Here is a 27,088-nt window from a genome sequence, read left to right as displayed (position 1 = left end):
GGATAGGTCATCATTATGGCCGGTTTCGGGGTTCACCCTGGTGAAACCCCGAGCGTTAAGGCGGTTGTTGTTCAGTGCCTGAACACTGTTCCAAACGGAACGGTAGAGGCATTTGTCATCAATACACTTATCACTAGTGCGCCAACTTTCAGAAATCGAGGGGTTATCGGTGGAAAGGTGAGAGGTTATAGAGGTCGTTCCTTCTTGGGCGGGTTCCGAGGAAGAGGGCGAGTTGTGGGACTCAGAGTCAGAGTCAACCATAATAACCTTTTGGTTAACAGTGATTTTGTCATCGTCTGAAACAAGATCACGAGAAAGAGAAGAACAAGATGGGTCTTTGGCAGACATTTCGGGGAAGCTTCAGGAAAGGGAGATGAACGGAAAAACAACAAGAAAAGTAAAGAGAAAAGAGAGGAACTGACCGAAGACAAGTGAAGTAATGGGAATGCAGCGAGCAATGGTGGTCGGAACACTGAAAGATCACCGGAGTAGCAAGCGGCCGTTGAGAGCAGAGAACTTCAACAAAAGCAAGGGTTGAAAGTAAGAAACAGTAAAAGAGAATGAAAAATGAAGATTTGGGGTTTTTATAGGGAAGTCAAGTAAGGAGAGAGAAGGAAAGTGGAAAAGACGTGACCATTTTTGAACGTTTCCACAAATCGAGGCAATCCATCGAATCCCGCGTGAAAAGACTGCGGCAGTTGAATGCTAATGATGGTAATTTTTCGGTAATGGTGCAACGATAGAAGAAACGGTACGAGTCAAACGGTTTGGGCGACCTGGCGTGAAATTTCATAAGACAAGCAGACTCCAAAAGAAGTGGTCTCTTGTCTTGGGGGCTTGTGGGCTAGGCCAGATAAGGCGGGCCTACCGCGTGAAGGGCGACAAGAGCATTTCTACTTTGACTAAGACATTTCAGTTCCAGAAAATATGGAGCTTCATGTCTTGTGGGCTTATGGGTCGGGCGGGCCATCATAAGTCCACTGACCCGCCCGATAAGGCCAACACCAAGGTGATTAGGACGTAGACCCCAGCTTGAGGATGTGGACCCGAGTTGTTTTGTCTTGTTATATTGTACACATGTATTTGTCTTATTCAACATAGGGATTTGAGCCCAGTATGTAAGGCCCAAATCCATGAACATTCTAGATAAGGACCATTCCTACTATAAAAATGGTGTCCTCACCTTGTACTAGGGATCTTTTGACCGTTTATATGAGATTATTTCCTTATTCACATATTACTTACTTCTTTTAGCTCTGCTAGGGTTTATCAAGGGTACTTTATTACCATTGTTATACATTGGACAGGAACAGTAACCATTTGAAACATGATATCCTATATCCTATCCTATACTATATTTTAATTTCGAAGTCAATAAGTGACAACTTCGACACGTGTCACCACCACATCCAATGCCTCTCTTTGTCATTTTTCTCTCTCATAATATTTTAAGTAGCTAGGTGATGTCATATTTGTGTTTTTATATTATTCAGTATTTAAATAATCAATAATAATTAATTGTGTTTAACAACTCATTTGTGACTTTTCTACGATTATTAGACATTTATAGTAAAGATATTTATTTCAAAATATTTTAATAAAGAAAATAGTGTATAATGAAAAAGTCGATTTTTTTACTGTTAAAACTATTATTTATTAAATTTTTATATTAGAATGTATATTAAAAAAATTATATAAAAAATAAAAGCATAATGCTGTAGATTTTGACTACTTTTTAACACCCGAGTTTTTTCTTCTTTTACTTTTCATACTCTTTTTTATATTAAAATAAAATTAAAATCCTATCCTATACTATATTAAAACCGCAAAGCAAATTTTTATTTTGAAATACTCTTATTTTTTATATTAAAATTAAAAGTTAAAATTAATTTTTCCTTTGCTAATTTTTTAAAAATAAAGTCTTACCCTGAGTATTAAATTGGTCATAATATGAACATTAAATTTTCCATGTACTATTTGTTTAAAAAAAAGTATTGAACCCAATTTGTTTTTAATGATTATGGTTATTCTTTATATTTAAAAAAAATTAATGTATATATTACATTCAAAAAGATATCAAATATGTCATAAAAAATTGATATCAAATAGTTTTAAACGATTGATTTGGAAATTAACTAAAAAAATTGTATTTTATGTTTTCATATATGCGTTTAGAAGATTAAAATAGTTTTGGTATATTGATTCAAAGCATAACAAATTAAAAAAAAAGAAATTTAGAATGTAACTATGATTAGAAAAAAAACTTAAATAGGTGATATACATATTTTAAAAAGAAAAACGAGAGAGAAAATATGAAAAAATCTGATGTATGTCGACAAAGACTCATATATTATCAGTGCATGGCGCATGATCAATACTAGTATAAATTATTTACAAAGATTTATATGTAAAGGTTAAATAGTAATTATTCATCCCACTCATTTACTTGTCTCTAAATAAATATAAATAAAAGCAAAATAAAAAATATATTCATACACATATAAATCATATATTGGGAGAGAACTACCAATTTAATATTATCTCAGAGTCTCGAAGAATTAATCTCATGACTATCAGTTATGGGATACTTTGGAAAAAAAACTTGAAAGAAACCATATTAGGAAATGTACTAAATGAATAATTTCTATAATTAACATGAAGGTGTATTAAATCATAAAAATAATTTATAAAAAAATGTTTTGTGTATAAAAAAATGATAAAATGTTATAATAAAAATTGTGGAAAAACCCTGATTCTCAGGCACATTTTGGACCATTGATTTTACAATCCAATGGCATCTATACCTTCCTCATTTATACTTGTTGCATGGTGCAGCAGTCGGATCCTTGATTTCCAAGCAATCTGTTAGCCCACATCCCTTTCTAAAACCTCATTCTCATCTTGGCGGCTCAGTTCTCTCTCACTCACTCAGCAATGGCGAAGAAGAAGAAGAAGAGAGGAAAGTGAACGTCTCCGGAAAACCGAAGCACTCCCTCGACGTCAATCGGAGCAATGTCGCCACCAAGAAAGAGGTGCGCTCTGCCGCCACCATCCGCCGCCTCAAGATGTACAAAACTAGACCCGTTCGCAACCCCAAGGGCAAGGTCATATCCGAGGAGTTTAAGTCCAAGGAGCTTCCCGACACGCGAATCCAACCTGATCCCCGCTGGATCAGTAAGTCCTGTTGAACAGATTAATTATCATCATGGTTTATTGTGATCATTTATATATATTGATGTGATGTTAATTAACAAATAGCTTGAACTCGTGAATTTTATGGTTTCATTATCGCAGAAAACACTCAGGTTGTGGATCAGAAAAAGCTTCAGTTTTTCCTAGAAGAGCTACGACGTCGTATGTCCTATCCTTACGATGTTATTATTGGAGAGAAGAAACTGCCCTTGTCACTCCTCAATGATCACCAAAAGGTTTGTTTTTTGTTCTCTTCTTCACTGCATAATTGTTTTAGGAATGTTTTATTGATTTTTTTGGGTTTTGAGTGAAGCAATCAAGGGTTCACCTTCTTGATAGACAGCCTTTCACTGATGCATTTGGACCTAAGACTAAAAGAAAGCGCCCCGCCCTCTTGGTGTCTGATTATGAGTCCTTAGCTAAGATAGCTGATGATTCACAAGGTAAAAATTATGGCTTCTTCATGATTTAGCATGTTGGATTCCTTGTGTGATTTTTAGAGAGAAATACAAGTTTTTCAATTGGCCTCGCGGATCCTTGATGTTGTGGATAATTACGGTGAAATGCTGTTCATACAGCCATAGTGGTGGTTGTGGAGGAGCGAGGGTAGGGGAAATAACCCTCTTCATGTTTGGTTTGTGTGAAAGACACGGATAATTAAACAAATTACTTTTTATTCCTTACTTCTAAACACATTGTTGAGTTTAAAATTATGTGTAAGGATGTGTCAGGGATATTTTAGTCACATGATTTATCTCCCCTCCATTTCCCCTAATTTTGGAAGGGAGCTAAAAGTTGAGTCAGGAGTGATTTGGGTCACCTCAATTCCCCTCCCACCCCTCCAAAAGTTCAAACCAAATAATACAACTTCCCTCCAACCCAGCAATATATGTTCAGTTGAAACTGAATGACAACACTTTATGATTCGTTGTTTTATCTGATTGGTCATTTCTTCAACCAATTAATGCTGTAGTTAATGTAACTATTGTTGTTATTATTTTCCTACATTACTTTGCAGATGCTTTTGAAGAAAAGTATGGCTCTAGTGGAACTGCAGAAGCTAATGAAGCAGATGGATTTAGAGATTTAGTGCGGCATAATATGTTTGAGAAAGGTCAAAGCAAACGCATATGGGGTGAACTCTACAAGGTCATAGATTCTTCAGATGTTGTTGTCCAGGTAAAATCTCATGAGTAATGATATATACACACCTCATTTTACAAACACTTCATTTCCACCTCTTTTTATTTCTGTCTCTCTCATCTTATCATCTATCACATCTCATACTTTCTCTCTCTTACTTTTTCTTTTCTTCCTATCTCTCTCCTCATTCCACCTCTCTCCACCTCAAAGAGAGGTGTGGATAAAACATTATTGAAATCTCATCTTTTGTTGTGATTTTTGTTTAACTTTCTGCATATGTCTATGATCATGTTGACTGATCCTGGCATCATGGCATGACATGCAAGTGCAGGGGCGGAGCTTTTGCATGACAGGGGGAGCCAAGGCTCCCCCAAATGTTTCTAAAAAATTCTTGTTATATGGTAGAAGGATTGATTTGTGTGAAGTGAAATAAATTTTTTATGGTTGTTACTTGTTATGATCCAATACTTTTGCGCTTATCTTCAACTGTGTTGGGAAATATTGACAAGTGTCAAGTAATCTCATAAATTAGCATGAGTGAAAAGAATTCAGGTTTCCACAGGTGCGTGGTCATGTCGTGGATTTATATTTAGTTCACATCTATTGGTATTGGTTCCAATTAATATAATATCTACATGGAAATGGTGAGGCAGGTGTCTAGTGCACACCATTTTTTTTTAGGTGGTTAAATTTTTTGGCTATACATCTGGTTGTGGGTGTTCTTTAATTTAACATGAGCTTTCTATTTTGATGTTGATGTATTGCTATTTGCTATATTTGTTCTAATCTCTCAAAAAAGAATGATATCAAAAGGAGTTATATTTTTTTCATTTCTTGATTGATGTTGTAATCCAAAGGGTAGTTTGAACATTTAGAGTTCTTTTAGGTTTTTTTAACTGTAACTATCAAGAAACAAGGAAACTTTGTGGTGTAATGAGTTCAGTGTATGTCTTGCTAGCTGGTTTTAGTACTTATGGTTTATAAGCTTGGCTTCCCCACATTTTTCGATCAAGCTCCGCCACTGTGCAAGTGTGTCTAAAGGTTAAAAAAATTGTGCTTTATGATGGACATTTCTGCTGCAAATTTGAATGCTACCTTACTCTGTCAAATGTAAACATGATTTGCAAAGTTTGTCATGATAATATTAGGGATAAAATTTAAAAGCTAAGAGCTAATTTTTCCACTTTTCAAGTATTTCTTTCTATGATAGTTTCATGTTTCTTTTATGTGAAGAGTCCATGGTAGGTCAATTTCTTCTGACTGCCATATTCCTTGGAGTTGTCCTACACATTTCTCTTATACTTTTCAAGTTTGAATGTTTATGTATCCGAATGCAGGTTCTAGATGCAAGGGATCCACAAGGCACACGGTGTTACCATTTAGAGAAGCATTTGAAAGAAAATTGCAAGCACAAGCACATGGTGCTTTTACTGAATAAGGTTATTACTTATTAAGATCATTTTATGTGCTTGGCATTGTTCTAAAATTTCACTGAATACCCTAATCTATTATTTTGCAATACAACACATTTTAAATCATCATTTTTTCAGTGTGATCTGATTCCTGCTTGGGCAACAAAAGGATGGCTTAGAATTCTGTCTAAAGAATATCCAACTCTAGCATTCCACGCAAGCATTAACAAGTCCTTTGGAAAGGTATATTTGGTACACCTGAGTTATTTGTTTAGTTGTGTTGCTTCATGAAAGATATAAAATATTATTGAGATAGAACATCTTTCTTTTCTCTAACTATTCTGTACCTTCAGCTATTTGTTATTTTCTTAATGGCCATTATCATGCTTAGGGTTCACTTCTATCGGTTCTGAGACAATTTGCTCGATTGAAAAGGGATAAGAAAGCAATATCTGTTGGATTTGTTGGATATCCAAATGTCGGGAAGTCATCAGTGATTAATACGTTGCGAACAAAAAATGTAAGCATTATTTCTCCTTTACTGCTTCAGGTTTCTGCTTAATTTGTTTGGCGTGGAAATTAATGAAAGCATAGAAGCTCAAATTTATTGTCAAATCCTCTGTGGAATCAATGTTTAAAATATGGTTGTGGAATAAGCATTTTAACATGTTAATTGACATGTGCCGTTATGTGTCAAAGGTCTGCAAGGTTGCTCCAATTCCAGGGGAAACAAAAGTCTGGCAGTATATAACTCTTACAAAGAGGATCTTTTTGATTGATTGTCCAGGTGTTGTCTACCAAAACAAAGATTCTGAAACAGATGTTGTGCTGAAGGGTGTGGTAGGTTTCTTTCTGTATTCTTCAATTTTATTTGTCTAACACCTTAGTGAATAATTATAGAAAGGAATTTCAACACTCAAATTCCGCATGACGTGGCCTCCAAGGGCGTTCGGGCTGCTTTGACTCTCGCAGTGAACCAAGCGCTCGCCGCTGCCAGCTGTGCCGCGGGTCTTCTTCCTCATTTGAAGAATATTGAATCTGATAAGGTCCGCGCCCAGCAAAAATTTGAGGATGCTAAGGTGGCCTATGCGCAGTTGAAGACTGAGTCGGAAACCGCCGCCAAGCGCGCTGATACTGCCAAGAAGCAAACTAAAGATGCTTTGGCCGGCAACGCCGTCAGCTTCAGGGGGCGACTGAGGATCTTGCCAAGGAGAGGGATGCAAAGGGAATCCTTGAAACCAAACTTAACACGGTTGAAGAAGAAATTAATAAGCTGAAGGCCGAGTTGCAAAAAACTAACGAGACACTTTTAGTCAAGAGTTCTCGCCAATATGTTTTGGGTCATCTCGGCGCCAAAGATCAACTTCGGATTCTTTATCCAAAACTCGATTTTTCTATGTTTGGTTTCATGAAAAAGATCGTGGATGGAAAGGTTATAGGCGATCCTGATCCTGAAGTGAGCAGCCTTCCTTTTATGCAAGAGTCTGACGATGAGGATGAGGGTGAGGATATGGAGAAAGTTGCTGCGAGCGAAACAACTCAGGGCGAGGGCGTGGAAAAGACTGTCCCCACTGCCAGCGCAGATAATCAAGCATAGGATATTAAAAATATTTTCCATGTTTGTAACTTGACTTTTTGCTGCTTTCATTTGGATTTCGGGCCCCGCCCTTTATTTTGTAATGACGTATGACATTTGGGCGCTTGTTCCCTTTTGATTTTCAATCATGTTTTGCTCGTAATCATTTTAATTTCGTTATGGCGTGTTTGCTGAGACTTTACTCGACATTTGGCGAGGTTTTTTGTGCTTGGTATGATAACCAAGGCTTAGGCACATTTTACTGGCCTTAGTCGTTTTACGGACGGGGCTTGGTTTCTAGTGGCCACTAGAATTGCCAAGGCTATGTTTGCTCAGTGATGACACTTTCTGATTGCGAAAGTTTTTTGTCATGTTAGATCATCGCCATAGGAAATTCGTTTAACAAAGTTTATGAGTTAGATCTTGTCAGTTGTGACAAATATCAAACTGTAAAACATTTTTCATTTATGTTAATAAAAATTAGGGTTTATAGACCCGTACATGAGAGTTTCCCCCTTCTTTTCATTGGTCGCCTCATTAAAAACCTTTTTCAAGGAAAAAAGAGTGCGACTTTCTTCTTCTTAACTATAGTATTGCCTCAAACTAGAGGCGTTCCACGTGCGGCGCACGGCCCCGCCATCCAACTGTTCCAGTTTGTACGCCCCCGCGACCACTTCAGCTTTAACCCTAAAAGGGCCTTCCCAATTGGGTGTCAATTTGTTCTTTCCTAAAGTCAGCGTCCTTTCACGCAACACCAAGTCTCCCGCCTTCATTTTTCGAGGGACGACCTTAGTTGCGTATTTTCGGGCGACCCTTATCTTTCCAGCTTCATTACGCAAGTGTGCCTCTCTTTGCAATTCTGGAAGCATGATCAAGTTTGCGATTAAGTTATCATTGTTTTCTTCTTCATTCCTGTTTGCAACCCTCCAGCTTTGATTTTCTACCTCCACAGGTAACATGGCGTCTGAACCATAGGTTAGCCTATACGCCGTTTCTCCAGTGCTGGTTTGGACCGTGGTATTGTACGCCCACAAAACACCGGGCAACTCCTCTGCCCACCATCCTTTCGCCTCATCAAGCTTCTTCTTTAATCCGTTTAATATGACTTTGTTTGCCGCCTCAGCCTGGCCGTTCGTCTGTGGGTGTTCAACTGAAGTGAATCGCATGTCAATCCCAAGGTCAGCGCAGAAATCCCTTGTCAGTGTGCTGGTAAATTGAGTGCCATTATCCATAACTAATGCCATTGGGACTCCAAAACGGCACACAACACGCCTCCACAAGAAGTTTCGCACCTTGGCGGCAGTGATTGTGGTGTGTGCCTCGGCCTCTATCCACTTGGTGAAATAATCTACTGCTACCACGATGAACCTCATTTGAGCCTTTGCCTTTGGAAAGGTCCCAAAATGTCCGTTCCCCACATGGCGAAGGGCCACGGGGTGGTCATTGTTGTGAGTTGCTCTAGTGGTGCCCTGTGTATATCGGCGAAAACCTGACATTTGGAACACTTCTTCACGTATTCAAGGCAATCTTTCTTGATGGTTGGCCAATAGAATCCCGCCCTAAGGACTTTTACGGCCAAAGGCCGCCCTCCAATGTGGCTTGAGCATACTCCCTCATGAACCTCAGCCATTATCTCTTGAGATTTGACGGTATCCACGCATTTAAGCATTGGAGACATTACTCCTCGCCTATACAGCTGTCCACCCACTAGGGTGTAAAAGCTAGCCTCTCGCCTTCTTTCTTTAGTGTTTTTGCTTTCATCTTGCGGTTGCTGACTTAAGAATTCGATGATTGGATCCATCCAAGATGATTCCTCATTCTCTATGGCCTTTGCCACTTTGAACTCCGCCATGTCTGTACTTGGATGGGGCAAGATTTCTTGTATTACAGTTTGGTAGTTTCCGAATCGCCCAGTGCTAGCCAGTTTAGCCAATGCATCCGCACGCTCGTTTTGACTTCTTGGTATGTGCTCGATCCTTACATGTCTGATCGCCTGCATAAGCCTTTGAACAATTTCTAGGTATTTGGACAATTGTGGATCCTTCACTTGGTATTCACCGCGTACTTGCTTCACTACCAACTGAGAGTCACCCTTTATATATAAATTTTGCACTCCTAATTCAATGGCGAGTCTCAAGCCAGCTATTAACGCTTCATACTCGGATTGATTATTGCTCGCCCTGAATCCAAACTTGAGTGATTGCTCAATCATCATTTTGTCAGGGCTTTCAATCGACACGCCTGCCCCACTTCCTGATTCATTGGATGAACCATCCACTGAAAGTACCCATTCAGCATTTTCTTTGTCACCCTCCGTGGGTGTTAACTCCACTACAAAGTCAATCAGACTCTGAATTGTGACTTGTCCTCTCGGTTCATAGCTAATGTCATATTCCGACAGCTCGACCGACCAACTAACCAGTCGCCCTGATAAATCAGGCTTTTGCAAAACTTGCCTCAAGGGAATGTCAGTCTTGACCTTTATTTGGAAACTCTGAAAGTATGGCCGAAGTCGCCTGGCCGTCTTTAGTATTGCTAGAGCCGCCTTTTCTATTTTCTGATAACGCACTTCTGCCCCTTGTAGCGTGTGACTAACAAAGTATATGATTTTAGACTGCTTGTTTTCTTCTTGAAGCAAAACTGTACTAACCGCCGCCTCAGTGACCGCCAAGTAAAGAATTAAAGGAGTCCCAGGCGTAGGCTTAGCTAGCATAGGTGGTGAAGCCAGTAACTCCTTAAGCTGCTGAAAGGCCTCTTCGCACGCCCCTGTCCACTGAAAAGTTGTATTCTTTTTTAAACACGCAAAAAATGGCGCTGCCCTATCACCTGCTTTTGGCAAGAAGCGAGATAAGGCCGCCAACCGTCCTGTTAACCTTTGGACTTCGCGAATATTGGACGGGCTTTTCATGTTTACTATAGCTTTGCATTTGTCTGGATTAACCTCGATCCCCCTTGAAGTGACCATGAATCCTAAAAACTTGCCACCTAAAATTCCAAAGGAGCATTTTTCTGGATTCAATCTCATATTGTATTTCCTGATTTGTGCAAATGCCTCGGCCAAGTCTTCATGATGCTCGCCCCCTTTGACAGTTTTAACAATCATGTCATCCACATACACTTCCATGTTTCTTCCCACTTGATTTGCAAAAACCTTGTCCATCAATCGCTGGTAGGTCGCTCCTGCATTCTTCAAACCAAAAGGCATTGTTTTGTAACAATAGTTCGCCTGGCTTGTCATGAACGTCGTTTTCTCCTCATCAGGACGATACATCATAATTTGGTTGTACCCTGAATATGCATCCATTAAACTGAGCATTTCATTCCCAGAAGCCCCATCTACTAACTTGTCCACGTTTGGAAGCGGATAAGAATCCTTGGGGCAAACTTTGTTTAGACTTGTGTAATATGTACACATTCTCCATTTCCCATTAGCCTTTCGCACCATAACAACATTTGCCAACCATGTTGGGTATTGAACTTCTCTAATGAATTTTCCTTCAAGTAACTTTTGAGTTTCTATTTGTACTGCCTTGTCCTTTTCTTCGCCCATCCGCCTTCGAGCTTGTACAACATGTTTAGCCCCTTGCTGGATTGACAAGTGATGAGAAATAACGGTGGGATCAATGCCTGGAACATCCTTAATTGTCCATGCGAATAAATCCAAATTGTTTTTGAGTAGCTGGACCAATCGATCCTCTTGTTCCTTTGACAAGGTGCTTCCAATTTTCAAAGCACGCCCAGATAAGTGAACAGATTTGGTTTCTTCCACCGGCTGAGGTCTCAACTCCTCCGAATCATCACGAGGATCCAAACTAAAATTCTCATGTGGAAAAATTTCCGTGACACGATGTGCTTCCTTGGTTGCCTTCTTACCATAAAGTTCCAAACTTTGTGCGTAACAGGCTCGGGCGGCCTCTTGATCCACCCTCAAAATCCCCACCTTTCCATTGCAAGCTGGATACTTCACTGTTAAATGGGCGGTTGAAATTACTGCACATATTTTGTTCAAAGTATCACGCCCTAGAAGCACATTATACGTCGCCTTACACGGAAGAACCAAATACTTTACTTGAAATTTCTTCACATATTCACCCTCACCAAAAGCAGTGTCCAATTCCACATAGCCTCGGACCTTGGCCCGATCGCCTGTGAACCCAACTAGACACCCCATATATGGCTTTAAGTCTGACTCCTTTAAGCCCAATCGTTCAAATGCATCACCATATATGATGTCAGCAGAACTGCCTTGGTCTAGAAAAACTTTATTAGTAACATAGTTATTTACGCGCAGAGTCACCACTATTGGATCGTTATCATGCGGAATCACATGATCAAAATCTTTTGGCGAGAAGGTAATAGGAGTGTGATTCAGCCAACATTCCCCCTCGTAAGCGTGGTGAACCGAGTTCACTGCCTCAACATACCTTTTCCTTCCCTTGCTAGACATGCGCCCGCCGCCAAATCCCCCGGCGATTGATAAGCAAGACCCGACGGGTACTCCCAACTCCTCAACTACCTCCTTTCCCTTTGACAAATCACCGCCCGTGTTTTTGACTGCTTCTAGCTGTGTATTTTCTCCTGAGACAAAATTGGACAAATGTCCCGCTTTGATCAGTCGTTCAATCTACAAATTGTAAAAAAAAAAAAATGTTGCTTGAATTTAAAGTGATTTTAAAAATATTTTTTTAAAACAATCTACAAATTTAGTAAAAAATTATAATTTGTAGGTATGTTTCAAAGAATTTTTACATTGTGTTTTGGGATAATCAGTGACTTGACACCATTCCTTGCCGGCTGCGCCTAGCGTGGGTCAGTTTCAAACTGACCCACGGTGGTTCAGTTTTACTGTACCTATGATAAGACAAAAATAACCTTCATTCTTCAATTTTTTCCATGTTTATCCTCCGCTCATATTCTTTCTTCTTCATCTTTTACCACCGACAGCACCAAGCCTCGCCGCTGCAGCACCACCGTAGCCTCGCCGCTCCACCTAGTTCTTTCGCTTTCTCCTTCTCAGTCGCAGATTCACCTCCACTGGCCACAGGCGACCTTTTGCAAGTCTTTCTCCTCCACCAATCTGGCTCTTTCTCTTCTCTCACGGCCTCTGTTAATAGGGTTCTTCTCTTTTTCCTCAATATTTCTGCAGAAATTAACAGATTTGACAGATCTGAGTGCCAAGCTTCAACATACACAGATCTGGATTTTTGGAAACATAAATGCTTGGGGACTCTGTAACGCCCCGATTTTTAGGGGTTACGGTAACAATCTGATAAAGTAAATATGCAATGTTTTCCCAAAAGAATTTATAAACGCGAGTATGTTTTTTTTTCTTCTCAAAGTATTTCCAAAACATGTCATGCATACTCCCAACTGCAAAACAAATTACATCGAGCCTTGAACAAGGCAAGTACCCGAGGGTAAAACGACAAAACACAACCTACAGAACCTAACAAGAATCAGATTCAACAAAGAATCTATTAGGCAAAGACACCACAAAATCCGACATACTCCCTACGATTTCCACATCGGGGAAACCCTGGAAAGCAACGTATCAGAACCTACTCGAAACCTCAAATATAAATTCCTAAAATCATTATGCGAGCTTAAACCAGTAACGGTAAGCTCTCTAACCCAAGACTCTAGCCTTAAACCCGACTCTATTCTTCGAGTCTTCCATAATTCTTCAAGTCTTCATCTCCCACTCGCACAAAGGTCAACCTTCATCGAAGATTCTCCATCGCCTAATAGCGTTAAGCGCCCAAACAACAAGTAGCAAGCAGAAAGGGTTAACTCCATACAACTACCACATATGAAAGAGAAAATCATGCTATTCAAATTTAAATACTTAGCATGGTAACTAAACTGGCAACTAAACTCAAATTAGATGACAGCTCATCATATCGATCATGAAATCAAATCACATATTTAACAGAATCAAACGATATGGTTTTGAAACAGATATCAACAAAATTTAACAGCATAAATTAACTCAGGAATCAATAACTTAAAAGCATAGATTAATTCAGATAACAATAACCTCAACAGTATAGATTTAGATCAAATTTCAACAAAATCAACAATACAAATCAACTCATATATCAACAGAACCCACAATATAAATCAAATCAGATATCGTCAAAGCCAACAATATAAACCAACTCAGATATCAGTAGAACCAACAATATAATCAACTCGGATATCAATAACCTCAACAATATAACATCAAATCAGATATCAACAACTTCAACAATATCAATCAAACAATAACGTCTCGCAAGACGGGACAATCACGTGGGACAAACCCACCTCATCGCCACTTTAGCGTCTCAAAGGACGGGACAATCGTGCGGGACAAACCCACCTCATCGCCACTTTATAACGTCTCGAAAAGACGGGACAATCCCGTGGGACAAACCCACCTCATCGCCATTTTAACGTCTCAAAAGATGGGACAATCGCATGGGACAAATCCACCTCATTGCCACTTTATAATGCCTCGACAGACGGGACAATCCCGTGGGACAAACCCACCTCATCGCCACTTTATCGTCTCAAAAGACGGGACAATCGCGTGGGACAAATCCACCTCATTGCCACTTTATAACGTCTCGAAAAGACGGGACAATCCCGTGGGACAAACCCACGTCATCGCCACTTTAAGCAAACCAAAACATCTCATCCAACTCAGTGGTCACTCAAACAACAATCTCAAATTCAATAATCAAATCAACATAATCACATGTTATTCATATTATCAACAAACATACGTCTCATCAAAATGCATACTAACTCAGCTCACTATTTCAACATAACAACAATCAAGGTATCAACAATAACCATGTCTTATCCACTAGAAAGCAGAAATGACAGAAACCAGCAAACGGCCGAAGCCTCTCAGAAAACGGAGACACACGTCTCAATAAGTTCACTCGGCCGAAGCCTCCAAAAAACATTTGGCACAAGCCTCAGAAACAGTCAACATAAGCAAGCACACAACATTGCAAGCATACAATATTTCAATCAACGCCAATCAAATTAAACATCTTCATCTCAAGCGCATGCAGTGCGAATAAATCATGCAAGACTCAAATGACGCTCTAAAACCGAGTTACCCTTACCTTAGCCAATTTCTCCATCCAGGCTCAACATCCCAGTCCAATCCAAAATAAAGCTCCCGAACTCAGCAAGTTCCCCGAGCGTCCTCCTTAGTTGTGAAACCTCACCAATTGCTCCAAAGTCTCTTTCCTCAGCTCAACTCGTTCCAAACCTTAAGCAAAGTATCATTCCTTAGTCGCTAAGAAACAATACAACTAATAACACTATCAAAACCCGAAAAGAAGCTTTCGAAGCTCTAGAGTTCGACATTTAGGCATGAACGGACAACGGAGACATCGTTCGCTAAAACGTGCATAACTCGAGCTATAGAACTCGGAATGACACGAAACCAAAGCCAAAATTTAGACAATTGAAAGAGCTACGTTATAGCTCAGGCCATACAGACCCAAAAATTATTTTTGGACAAGGCACCATAACACTAAGTTTCGGCCACTTTAGAAAATAGGGTTTCCGAACTTTTTCTTCGATCTAATTTAATTCCTAGGTATTCTTAGGCGATATCTAGGCCAGGGAAACTCTCAGAAAAATTATCGGGTCGAAAACTAGAACAGGGGTATTTTGGTCAGTGTTTTTAGCTCGGAAATTCAAAATTGGAATTTCGAAAAATAAATTTGATGATCTTGATCCTAACGACATTTATAACAACTAATCATACTGGCGCTAAGCTCAGTCGAGAGTTTTCGAACCAAAAAGCAAGGCTTTCTCATAAAAATGGGTATTTCTACAGAATTTGATCTCTGCGGAGATTCTGCGAGATTCAACAGAAAACAACTGAATATTCATGCTCTTGGGCATGCAGGGAATAAGTTTAGACAGAAAAATCAAGTTATTTGGACACTTTTACAAAAAACTCAAAACTTTGAGCACGGAAAGACATAGAGAAAAACGACAGAATTTACGATCAGAGGTAAGGAATAGCATCAGTACCTCGAGCCTACGTATAACAACTGACTGTGCGACGATCGGGCAAGAAACGACAAAATTCTCTTCTCCCCCTTCCTCCTTGGAGCTCGCGGCCTCTTATGGGAAGAAATGAGAAATTTCTCATTTTTTCCGTTTTTATAGGTGAGGCGAAAATCCGAAAAATCGATATTTCGCGGTTCCGGTCGTTTTGGTACTTTCTTCTGTTGATAAAAATTGAGTATTCGGCGACAGAATGTCGAAACTCAAATTAAGGTTCATTTAATTGAGGAAAACGTCTCAAAGACGGTGTGGATCGATTTATGCCGAAAACTACTTTTTGCAGTCGACGTCGGATGAAGAAACTTCCTTCAGGAAAAAGATCACAAACGTCGAAAGAAATGAGGTAGCGCGGATGGAAACTTCGTTAGAAGCTCCGAATAGAAAAACTCATCATTCAGGGTCTTAGTTAAAGTCCCCGAGAAATTAAAGTCTGGCTTCGGCGTACTTCCGGAAAGCGAAACCTAACAAGCGTACAGTCCAGGGTTTCGTATCGGAAAGATGGTCATGGGAAAAATACTCAGAGGTTCTTATTCTCTCTTTAATTCTAAAATTCTCTTAAACAGTGCTCTAGGAGCGGATATAGCCTTTTTTCAGACACTCTCGACCTTAGTCGGGTGCGAATATGGCTCGTGCTATCAATCAAAATGACTATAGTGTCATCCTTAAACATATTGTGAACTTTCGTCTTCACATTACTTGTCAAAAAGTCAAACACAAGTCAAGTTCCACTCACGCTTACACAGAGAGTCCTATGCGTGAGCTGGAAATTAATTAATTATTTAATAAATTCTAAAATCCTGGGTCTTACAGACTCTACGAGGATTAGTGTTGGTGCTAATTCTGGATCATGCTCTTGCTAAAACCCAAACCCATTAGGTTGCTATTGTTTGTGGGTAAACTTGATCTTCTATTTCTCAGCACTTTCGGATCTTCTGTGTGGCTTGTTCACTCCTCTGGTTGTCGGAGCGGACTTCCTCGCCGCCTCTGTCGCCAGCTGCTTCCGGGGAGCCTTGCCGTCAGTTGACTTTGTCGCAGTTTGCTTGGTAGGGCCATTGAGGTGGCGGCGGTGCGGGTTTGAGTGTTGGATTGGAGGTTCTGGTTTCCATTATTTCTTCTCCACCTTCTAGTACTGAATTTGGGGCTTCTGATGGTGGGTTTTCTGCTTTGGATGGTGGTTACGGTGGTTGGGCTTTGCAATAATGGGGATGGGTCAAGGTTGAGGAAGATGAAGGAGAGGTTTCATGGAGGTTGAGGCTGATTCAGGCTTTGACAGAGGATGGCGCATCTTCGACCCGTTTCCTGCAAGCGAACCAGATCTGGTTGTGTTGAGTGGTGGTGGCGGCGCTGCCATGGGAGGGAGAGGGGTGGTGGCGGCTATGGGTTCTCAGAGGTAGGAGAGAAAGCTACTAAGGGGGCTTTGGGGGGAGATGATGGGTTTGCATGTTGCTTCAACTTCGGATCTGGGATTTTGGTGGATCCATGGTGGCGGTGCTAGTAGGCTGAGGGAGATTGGCGGTGGCAGCATAGTGGTTCAAGGACGGTAGTGGGGTTGAAGGAAGCATTGGAAAGAGACATGGATATTTTAGTAAAGTTCTATATATTTAATTAATGAATTATTATTATTATTAGCTGATCTGGACCGTTCAAATAAAAAACACTAAATCTAATGGTGGAAAGGGTAACTGATCCATCGTGGGTCTGTTTCAAACTAACCCACGCTAGGCAAAACCTTCCTTGCCTATAATAAGCTAAGCAAGCTAGAGATAAAAATCATTCACAGAGAAACCCTTAGAAAACTCTAGAAGAGTGATAATTGGAAAAAATTGGAAAAATTAAAATTCTCATACGCAATACTGGACAGTGGACAGGGGTTTTATTTCGTTTTGCCCATAGTGCTTGGAGCATATTCATTTTTTTTTGTTCAAGCACATTAAATCATTCCTGGGTTAAGATCTTGTGAGTGGGTGAAGCCTTTTTCTATTTTTGGTCAATAGCGAAGCATTTCTGGTGATGTATCCACTAATATTTTGGGCTTGGTGGATTTTTGCTTTGTGAATGGTTCGCCAAAATTTGGGCAAGTGTCTCATTTTTTTTAGAATTAATGAATGGGCTTATTTCATTTCATTTCTATAAACGATTAGCAAATTAGAGGCATCTAATTAAAATTCGAGACATGATAGTTGATTGACCAAAAACAAAAGGCATGATAGTTGTTCCGGTATGGAACTATCAAGCAAGGGCTAACCAGTTTGAGAGCGATAGAAAACTGACAAAATGAGAAAATACGTGAAAAGTTAGATCCCCCACCGCTTGGGTGGTGTCTGATATTTATAGATTGAGTTTCGGTCCGCCCGGACCATGGGTTGCGTGACCTATATTTACATTAGGCTGATAAGCCCAACTAATCAATAAGTCCATATCAGACCACAAGCCCACAAGACACCGAGTCTTTAAAGCTTTAAGACGAAGTGTGTCTTTTTTTCGAGCCCACAAGTAATCAACTCACCCAACACTACACAAAGACTAACAAGTAATTGACACGCCCAAAATGTGCAAAGGAAATAATGGGCACATAGGCTCCAAAATCAAAATTTAAAAGACATAAAAGCTAAGTAGTCATTCCTTTGTCATTTCAACTTTTGCTGTTACTTCTTGATCTTTGTGTAGCGTGTGCAAGTTGACCCAAATCGTCTCTTCGCATCAATCACAGCCTCACTGTCATTATCATGATCAATTTTCTCTTCCCCTAAACCATGATCACAACCTGCTCTCATAATACCACAAGTAATAATGCACAATAGTTTGAAACTTGAACAAAATAAAAGTTAAAGACTTAAATGTAAATCAATAATATGGAACACACTTACTTCACATCGCTTGCACATTCATCTATGCTCAGTGTAGTGTATCCTTTGTAAGATGAACTTTATCATAAAAAACGATATTGTTTAATATCGCCCAAAAGAAGATATTGTTTAATATCGCTCAACTAAAGAGTTCGAATACGACTTTTCATCAGAATCATCTCGCCTTTCTTTACTGTATATAGTAAAATAACTGTGAAGCAAATCTCATAGATTTTGTAGAGTTTTATCTCAATCAACTACTTTGGAATCATAAGGCCTTTGTGTATATAACTTAGTCAAAATTTCTCATTTCTTGACTTAGTTATTCATGGAAATCAAAGTCACAATATTTGATTTCATTATATGCTCGCGTGGAGACTTGTGCTTAGTTTGGACAAGCTTAAATCCAATTTAAGGCTGTGCTTATGAATTCGTGGTCAAATGCTCTTGTTTTAAGAGACTTACTCTTTCTCAATTGTCTGACGTCGCCCAATTGATAGACCTTAGTTGATATGTTTCCGCCATGGGAACAAATAAAATGTTACGCCCATGAACATTTTTAAAAGGTTATGCCTCGTTAAAAACTCTCCTGCCTGGGGTAGAGAAAAGAGTGCATACCTGTTGCTCCTTTCTTTTTCTGTACATAATGTTTTATGCTTTGACTGTTTTTAGTCAACTCATCACCTGTCAACTCATCACCTTGTTAGCATGAGATAAAATTTAATATAACATTGACAATATCAAAACATGTAAGAAGCGGACAAACATGCAAATTGTACAGGAACAATATTCAAAATCCAAAACCTTAAAGAAATTAGTTTTCTCAGTATTATGAATGAGTCTTCTCAATTACTAAACTAAGCAGCAAAAACACAATGGAACACTTCTTATGATCAACCTAAGCTAATTTATCTAAATCAGAATCATTCCACCATCAATTCAATGAACATTCATCCAAGGTTCAAGGCTGCATGCTTCACAAAACCAAAACCAAAATCCATGTTGCTTTAAACAAAAGTCATGACAGGATAACTAAAAAGTGAAATCTTATCATATTTTTTGGCCAATACTCAATTTCTGGTACCCTTGAACCTATTAAGCACATAAATTATGATAGTTATAGATACTTCACAAGACACATGATGAAGATCTTCCAAAATGCATATGCAGGCCTATTAACCATACTGCCCTCTGACTTTAAAAGAAAAACCTTGATTCCATTTCAGAATCATGTAATAACCAAATGCTTATTTTCTATGGAAATAATATGATTAAAGTTCCACATCATTACATACATATAGTTTGGTGTATCCATCTGAATCTAAGCAAGCAAATTATCATCAAAACAATGTTTAATTGTAGGAGAAATTTTATAGCTTATGATAACTCAAACACACAACACCCAAACCTAAAGTTTTCTAAGTGAAATGGCAGTTTAACATGAAAGCTGGCCAAATAATATAAGGCATAGCATTAGAGACATTTGATAACCAACACAAAGTCAAGGACTCAAGGTAACTTTTTTCCAAACAGCAACGTTATACCTTCTTGAACTTCTTTTGAACTCACATAGAGAATTTATCAAATATATGATAGGCATTTGGAGATCTCTTCAAAGTACAAACTGAAACTCATGGACCCCAAAATGCAATCAGATCCAACATCAATCTGGAAGTAATCGAGTATAGATTGATTTTCAACATAAATTTCAATCTCTTGCATCACAAGTTCAAGTAATCAAGCTTTCAGGATTAGCAGGCAAAATCTCAATTTGAAGGACCAATTCTTCATGTTTAATTCCAAGAATATAGCAGAGCAACTCACAACAAAGACAAATTGATACTTAATAAGATGGAAAGCATTAACTTCAGAATCAACTTTGAATTCAAGTAAATAGCATCCATTCATCAAAATTAAAGCTCATTATTTTATAGCTCAAACAGTTCAAATTCATATAGTGATATAAAACATCCACTGCAATTAGACACTTTCCAAAGGTACGTCTTATTAAAGCCAGGAGACTGTTCCTCAAATAATCAATTAAGGATTTACCATCAAAACAAATTAAGAATTAACTATGCAAGGGTATATTCCACTGGAGTTCGAATAGTTATCAAAGAAAATCACTATTCTTTGTGCAGGCAGCATGCAGATTATGCAGATAGGATATTAAATAGAATTAAAAGAAAGATTTGTCAAACCAGGATTTTGTCTCAGTTCCAGATTTTGTGCTATTCAAGACCAGACATTTTTTGTTCGCGTGCCCTCTCCTAGGATGCATCTTTATCATCCTTCATTCCATCAAGTAATTGGTGTGGCAGAAAATTGGTTCTTCATCTTCAGATTCTAAACACTCTCCCAATGCCTTTTACTTTTTCTTTACCATCCTCTTCACTGTCACTTCCCTTTCTAGTGAGTTGGCCATGTGCACATGCCTTTCCTGAACTTGAAAATGATAACGAAGTTGACTGGCGCAACTGTGGCGTTCGACAAAGCAACGTTTCGCTGAAGCATTTCGTCGAACAGTTGGTGTGCTCCAACTCATATGCTCATTCTTCTTAATCTGCCATGCTTCTCTCTGTCTCATATCAAACACAAAGAAGAGAATGATGAAATTGATGTCGAACTATTGATAATCAAAGCACAAATCTAAAGGAAACAAAACCGAAACAGAAAGTAGAAGAAAAATTTGAAGGAACAAGGATCTGCTTGAGTGGTCCTGAATCAATGTGGTTTGATGTCACTCATAGGCGAGCATGGACAATTTCGATTCAGAAGTGGCGGTTGAGACAGCATGAGCGGTTGCAACTCCGAACTTGCAGTTGAGACAAAATGATCGTTTAAATTTTGGGCGTGGCAGTTGAAATTGAGTGGGCGGTTTCAACTCAAGTGGTGGCTTCCTCTCTTAAGTGGCGGTTGTGCAATTTCTTCTTCTTGATCGCCCTTTTCTTTTTCACCTTATCTGGTAACCGTTCGTCGCTTGCTCTCCTTTTCCTCGATCCGTTTAAGCGGCGAAGCAGATCCATGAACCATGACTGAGAATTCCATCCAGAAGCAATTCTTCTCCAATTTCCTTTCAAGGTCCTCATTTTCACAAACGAACTCACAGAGTCATTTTTGATAGAATAAATAAATATTCAATTTTAACAAACGCCTTCAGTGCAGAAAGTGGAACAGGTAAATCACTGCAAAAAAGAGAACAATGAGGGGTGGAAAGCCCAGAAGAAAAACTTTCCAAGAAGATCAAAAAACCATATTAAATATTAGAGAAAGAGAGAGAGTGCGAATGGCATCAAGTTCGTCAACAGGCTTCGCAGGTCTTCCTTTTTCTTTTCCACTGATATTTGGGATGGGCTGAAGGCAATAACAAAGGCGACATCGCACTTCTCTGCATTTTCTTCTTCCTTTTCGTTCGCCAATGTAGCCACCACTTTTGAACTGACATTTTGACATAAATTGATTGCATGGCTTCACTTTCAATTTCGTTCGCCCTCCTCTCTCAGAAGTAGAAATCACATAGCCTCTTGTTTATGGTAGTGGGGATTTATTTTACAGAAGCCCCACGGTGGGCGCCAATGTTCCGGTATGGAACTATCAAGCAAGGGCTAACCAGTTTGAGAGCGATAGAAAACTGACAAAATGAAAAAATACGTGAAAAGTTAGATCCCCCACCGCTTGGGTGGTGTCTGATATTTATAGATTGAGTTTCGGTCCGCCCGGACCATGGGTTGCGTGACCCATATTTACATTAGGCTGATAAACCCAACTAATCAATAAGCCCATATCAGACCAATAGTTGCATAATATTTTTGGTGCACAGAAGTCTCACAAGTGTGATTAACTAGGCATTAGATAAATATAATCACTTAACAACTTCTAATTAATAATTTATTGTGACCATGAGTCTTTTTTTTATCTAAGTTCCTGTTAAATTCACTAGTTATTATACGTCATACATAAATTATTGATTAAATATATTTAATCAACTACCTGCCTCCTCAACAAGTGATCAATTGGTTTTGAAAAAAAAAACGCAAGAGATCAATTGTAAGTAATAATTGCGTTGTCAATTTAACAAGTGATCCCTTGTATACCGAGTTGTTGGCCCTTAAATATGGTTTTCTGATAGCTTAATTAGGATATGGGATACATATATGGCTTGCCCCAGCCTTGATTCTGAACGAGATTTTGTCCATAGTCTCTCGCCCTTTGTGCGTTTCTGTTAGACATGTTCGGAGGGAAGTCAACTCGTGTGCATTTGGTTAGCAGCCTTAGGCTTACATATGCAGTGTTATATTAGGATTTGGTCATTCCGCCTGAGGGTGTAGTCTCACTTCTTGTTCCATATAAGAGGTGTTGCGCAGTGTTTGTGTTATTTAATTTCCTCGCTGACAAAAAAACTTATTATTAATAAAAAAATAACTTGATCTCATTTCAAATAAAAATAGTTACTTTTTAAAACTTATTGATGTTTTTTGAAAATCAAGAAAATAATATTTTTAGACTTTTAAAGTAGCTTTCAAAAATGTTGTTGAACAACTTGCAGTTCTGACCTGAGAACGAAAGGAGCTTCAAAAAGCGGTGTTGTACAAGACGAAGTACATAGTTTTTGTTCCTTGCCCAGCTGTGCTCGACAACTCTTAGTAATCTCAACATCTTGCGCCCTATATTATTCTCTTTACTTTTTCTTATAAATGATCTTGATCTTCTAGAGTAGGGTTTAATTTTAAATATGATTTACTGTACTAGTTTTAAATTTTCAATTTCTTCAATAAACTTCTTCATTTCCAATAGACCACTATTTGTCAAAGAATTGAAGGAACATTATTTCTTCACACTCTTAATTTACTTACACTTTAAAGTAAATAAAAAAAAAGAAAATTAAATAAGTAATATAACATATGATACAATAAAAACATAAGAAAGAAATATAAAAAAAAAGACTAATCAAGATGGAAAAGAAAAGAATTTGAAGTGTGAATGTTTCCAAACTCGTGAATGAAAGAAATTGTAGATTGGTTTCTAAATCCGTAAGCAACAGCAACAAGTGTTGCGATTGAAAACACAACATACTAGTATTATTCATTGCATTCTGCTAGTGTTTGTCTTGTCCCACCACCGTGTCGTGTGGTCTACACAACGTGCACACGGGATTGGACTGTTATATCTTATATGTATCATCTTTGTCTTGCATGAATGCCAACAAATCTAGCAATTGTTTCTATTCCGTAGACAAACCTGAACATCGTACCTGCAATTAGACTGTCAAATTCCTAAAGGTCTTCCTCACCTCTGCTATGTTGATGGATGGGCGAGGTTCTTAATGCACTCTCTACGGCACATTGTCCACAGGAGAGTTATACAAACATACTCTTTTTGTGATCAGGACATCAGGTATTTTTACAGGGGTAATCATATCTCCATCTTGTTTCTCATGACGACCATTACCCATAAAATAATGGGCTTTCATGTCAGGAAGTCAACTTGATGCATTACAAAATATTATAACATTTTCCTGTATAAAAATACCTATAGTCGGTGAAGATTTCAAAATTCTTGGGGGGGGCGATGGCCCCTGCATGCCCCTCCCTAGATACGCCCCTGACCCCAAGTAATTTTACCTGGCCCAATGTTAGGCGCGGGGGGAGGGGGTATGGCTATGATTTCCGTGTTAGAAGTCCCACATTGGCTAGAGATAGAGCATAGATAGCCTTTATAAGGGTAGTGCAAACCTCAACTCTTGAGCTAGCTTTTGTGGTTGAGTATAGACCTCCCAATTTCTAATATGGTATCAGAGCCTATCCTAGATCCATTTGTTATTTGTTGTGGAGACTTCCCATTATTGGGCCACCTGTTGTTGTTGATCCCACGTTCCAGGTTGTTCAGTCCTGGACGTGAGGGGGTGTGTTAGAAGTCTCACATTGGCTAGAGATAGAGCATAGATAGCCTTTATAAGGGTAGTGCAAACCTCAACTCTTGAGCTAGCTTTTGTGGTTGAGTATAGGCCTCCCAATTTCTAATATTCCGCAAACACATGAGGAGGAGGAAGAAGATGGTGAAACTCAGAAGTCTTCCACTCCAGCTTATCATGATAAAAAAACTCCCCCACCGTCCTCAAGAAATCCACAAGAGCAACCGGAGCCAAGGCCACATCACGAAGGACAACACCGGAATGCACCCACACCTCTCATGAATAATAATCAATTAAATGCATACTTTATCGGTTTATCCTCTTTTAATAGATAAATCATTCCAAGGCCACGGACACACGGGCTCATGAATGATTCATGATATTTGCTATCATTATTTTTTGGGACAGTTTTTTGCGTCAATGATGACATGTATCTTTTCAGCGGTAAAATAATTTCTTGAATCAACGTGTAGCAATTTCATTATTCATGATTGATCAGGGAGAGACCAAGCTACCCGTTGACAAGGGGTAGGAGAAGGGGGATCTGGACGTGTTGAAGACGCTCCAAGTAGGCAAGGTCCCGGGAGGGGCTCCTGCAAGGCACTCCGATGCTAAAGTCAGTGAGGGAGTTGCAAGAATGGTGAAGTTGGAGAGAATACGTTACCTTTAGATAGAAGGAGTGTTCCCTTTATATAGGAGAGGCAGGATTAGGGTTGGAGCCATGCAACGTCATGCATGGCTCGTACATGGGGGCATGGATCACCGTTGGATCCCCTGCAGAGGAACAGTGATCCAACGGTCTGGGGGGCCCTACGGACCTGCACCAGCCAACCTACCCCTAGGGTAGTTGGCCTAGGTCAACCCCTATGAAGTGGGCCCCGGGTTCCTTGTCCTCACCCTTAGTGGTGGGGCTCGGGAGTGGGGGCCCTTGGCTTCCCCCAAACGGCCCCTTATCTGGGACTTTTGGTGGGTCCGGCCCTGTCCTAGGTCCCCTGTCCGTCCCCGGTCAGGGTTCCCGGAACAGTAGCCCCCTAGCCCTGGTCGGCTGTTCCAGCGGAGCGTGGGCTAATCGTGTCCTGGGCTGGTGGTGTCACGGAGGTGCTCGGGGTCGTTACGTAGAGGTCAAACATTTAAACTTTTATTCATTAATTTATTCATTAATGGTGGGGCCGTTTGGCCATTACATTTAGTACCCCTAGAAAGGGGGTGTTACTCGCATGGCGTTGTAGCGGAGGCGGACGGCCCTTAGGTCCCTGTCTAGACCCTCTCGTATGGCCAGAAGGGAGGCCAGCTCGGCTTCGATCTCGCCCATCGTTCCCGTCTCTTCGCCCCTGTGTTCTGCGGCGGACACCTCGAGGCCCCAAATTAGCATGTTAACCTCCAGGCGGCGTCGGTGCAATTCCCACATCTCCTCCGTCTGCTCCAAGAAGGTCAGCAAACCCGCCTTCAGTTGGGGGTCCAGATCCTCTGTCAGAAGCCTGCTGACCAGGGATCTGATCCTACCAGGGGTGGTGACCTGCGTTTGGTAGGAGTAGTATAGGTCGCAATCCAGAGCCTCGGCCCTGAGTGCCTTCAGGTAAGTCTCCGTGGAGATCATTTTGTCTTTGGGGTGAGTGTGAAGCCTGCAAGGGGTGATTACTATTTATAAACGAAACGTTCGTGGGAGGTAACGCCCCTTAGCGTTTTCCCACGCGTTTCTCTTGGGAGATGAGAGGGGCATTAAATGCTGAGGTCGGTGGTCAGTGCGTGCCCCCTTAGGTTGTATACACAGCCTCGACCGACCGGGTCTATTACCGAGTGGGTTGTTGCATGGTTTGAATCTGAGAAGTCAAAAAGACGCGGGGGGGTGGAACGGTGTGAGGTTTCGGGCCCACTGCATTTAATGCACCTGACTCTTGGGATGGTACGTGTCGTTTCCGGGTGGGTCGCGTCGCTTCGCGAGTCCTCTCCCACGTGCTTTTGGAGGCGTGTGTCGCTTCGCCGTCACTGCTTCCTTTCTGACGTGGCAGGATTTGATTGGACGGAGCCCCTTGGTTTCCCCAAGCGTCATGATTAGGGAACCTAGGGCTGTCGAAACGTCACGTCTCCCTCCTCATCTTCTATAAAAGAGAGGGGAGGGGGATTCATTTGCACTTTTGCATCTCTGAATTCTCTAAGCCCTCTCCCTTTTCTTCCTCCAAGTTCCGGCGTTTCACGGTGGTGTCTTCTCTCGCACGGTGGTCGTTTGGAAGTTTTTCCAGTTTCTTCTTGTAAGTCCTCGCTTCACTTGACTCTCCTTCTTAAGGTTTTAATTTTTTCTTTCTTCTAGCATAGAGGGTAGCTTGCTCCTGGGGGAGTTGGAAGTTTCCCCTCCCCTGGTGGCCCCCTCTTGCGGCGGGGGAGATTCTCTCTAAGGGTCTGCGCCGCCGCACGGTCGCGTTTTCCTGCCTAGGGCAAAGATGGACTCCGGGTGGGTCCTTCTTTGAGCCGATTCCAACGACCTAGGTGTTGATACGGCGTTTTCCCTTGTGCAGGTGTCATTATGGGGAAGCCTACCCAGAAGAAGAAAGGCAAGACCGTAGACGAGGCTTCGGGCGGGGCCTTGACTTCTAGGCCCCGGTCAGGGGCCCCCAAGAATAAGAAGATCGACCGGGAGAAGTACCCGCATCTGAAGGGGGACGAGGCCGTGTATGACAAGTGGTGCCGCACCATTCTCGCTCTCCCGTCGGAGTACGCAAACGAGAAGGAGGATTATTTCTGGAGTCAGCGTTTTATGTCGCAGACTCAGATTAGCCCCGGTCACATGGTGTATTCGCCGGGCAAGAAGGAGCGGCTACCTCACACCCCGCCGTTCGGGGTGTACATGCATATCTACACCATGAAGAAGGTGAGGGTGAGGATGCCACTCACGGACTTTCAATGTGACGTTCTTCGCCATATGGGGGTCGCG

At 40.5% G+C, this 27,088-nt stretch overlaps 2 protein-coding genes across 2 annotated transcripts; one reads left to right on the top strand and one right to left on the bottom strand.

The window, feature by feature from the left end:
- Nucleotides 1-15: 15 nt before the first annotated feature.
- LOC130744615 (nuclear/nucleolar GTPase 2-like) lies at nt 16-7,344 on the top strand. The gene is made up of 12 exons (XM_057596786.1): nt 16-177; nt 1,102-1,114; nt 2,836-3,174; nt 3,295-3,428; nt 3,506-3,635; nt 4,211-4,371; nt 5,673-5,774; nt 5,886-5,990; nt 6,139-6,267; nt 6,447-6,620; nt 6,794-6,922; nt 7,165-7,344. The coding sequence occupies exons 1-12, from the start codon at nt 16-18 to the stop codon at nt 7,342-7,344; spliced, it is 1,758 nt and encodes a 585-aa protein (XP_057452769.1).
- Nucleotides 7,345-8,692: 1,348 nt separating this feature from the next.
- On the bottom strand, nt 8,693-25,471 carry LOC130744614 (uncharacterized). Its single transcript, XM_057596785.1, has 8 exons — nt 25,373-25,471; nt 19,319-19,340; nt 18,867-18,947; nt 18,052-18,166; nt 12,353-12,463; nt 12,105-12,174; nt 10,540-11,947; nt 8,693-10,404 (listed from the first exon to the last, which is right to left on the bottom strand). The coding sequence occupies exons 1-8, from the start codon at nt 25,469-25,471 to the stop codon at nt 8,693-8,695; spliced, it is 3,618 nt and encodes a 1,205-aa protein (XP_057452768.1).
- Nucleotides 25,472-27,088: the final 1,617 nt, after the last annotated feature.

The sequence above is a fragment of the Lotus japonicus genome, chromosome 3 (genome assembly GCF_012489685.1).
Source record: "Lotus japonicus ecotype B-129 chromosome 3, LjGifu_v1.2".
In the NCBI taxonomy this organism is placed as follows: domain Eukaryota; kingdom Viridiplantae; phylum Streptophyta; class Magnoliopsida; order Fabales; family Fabaceae; genus Lotus; species Lotus japonicus.
This window is presented reverse-complemented; position numbering and strand designations above follow the sequence as displayed.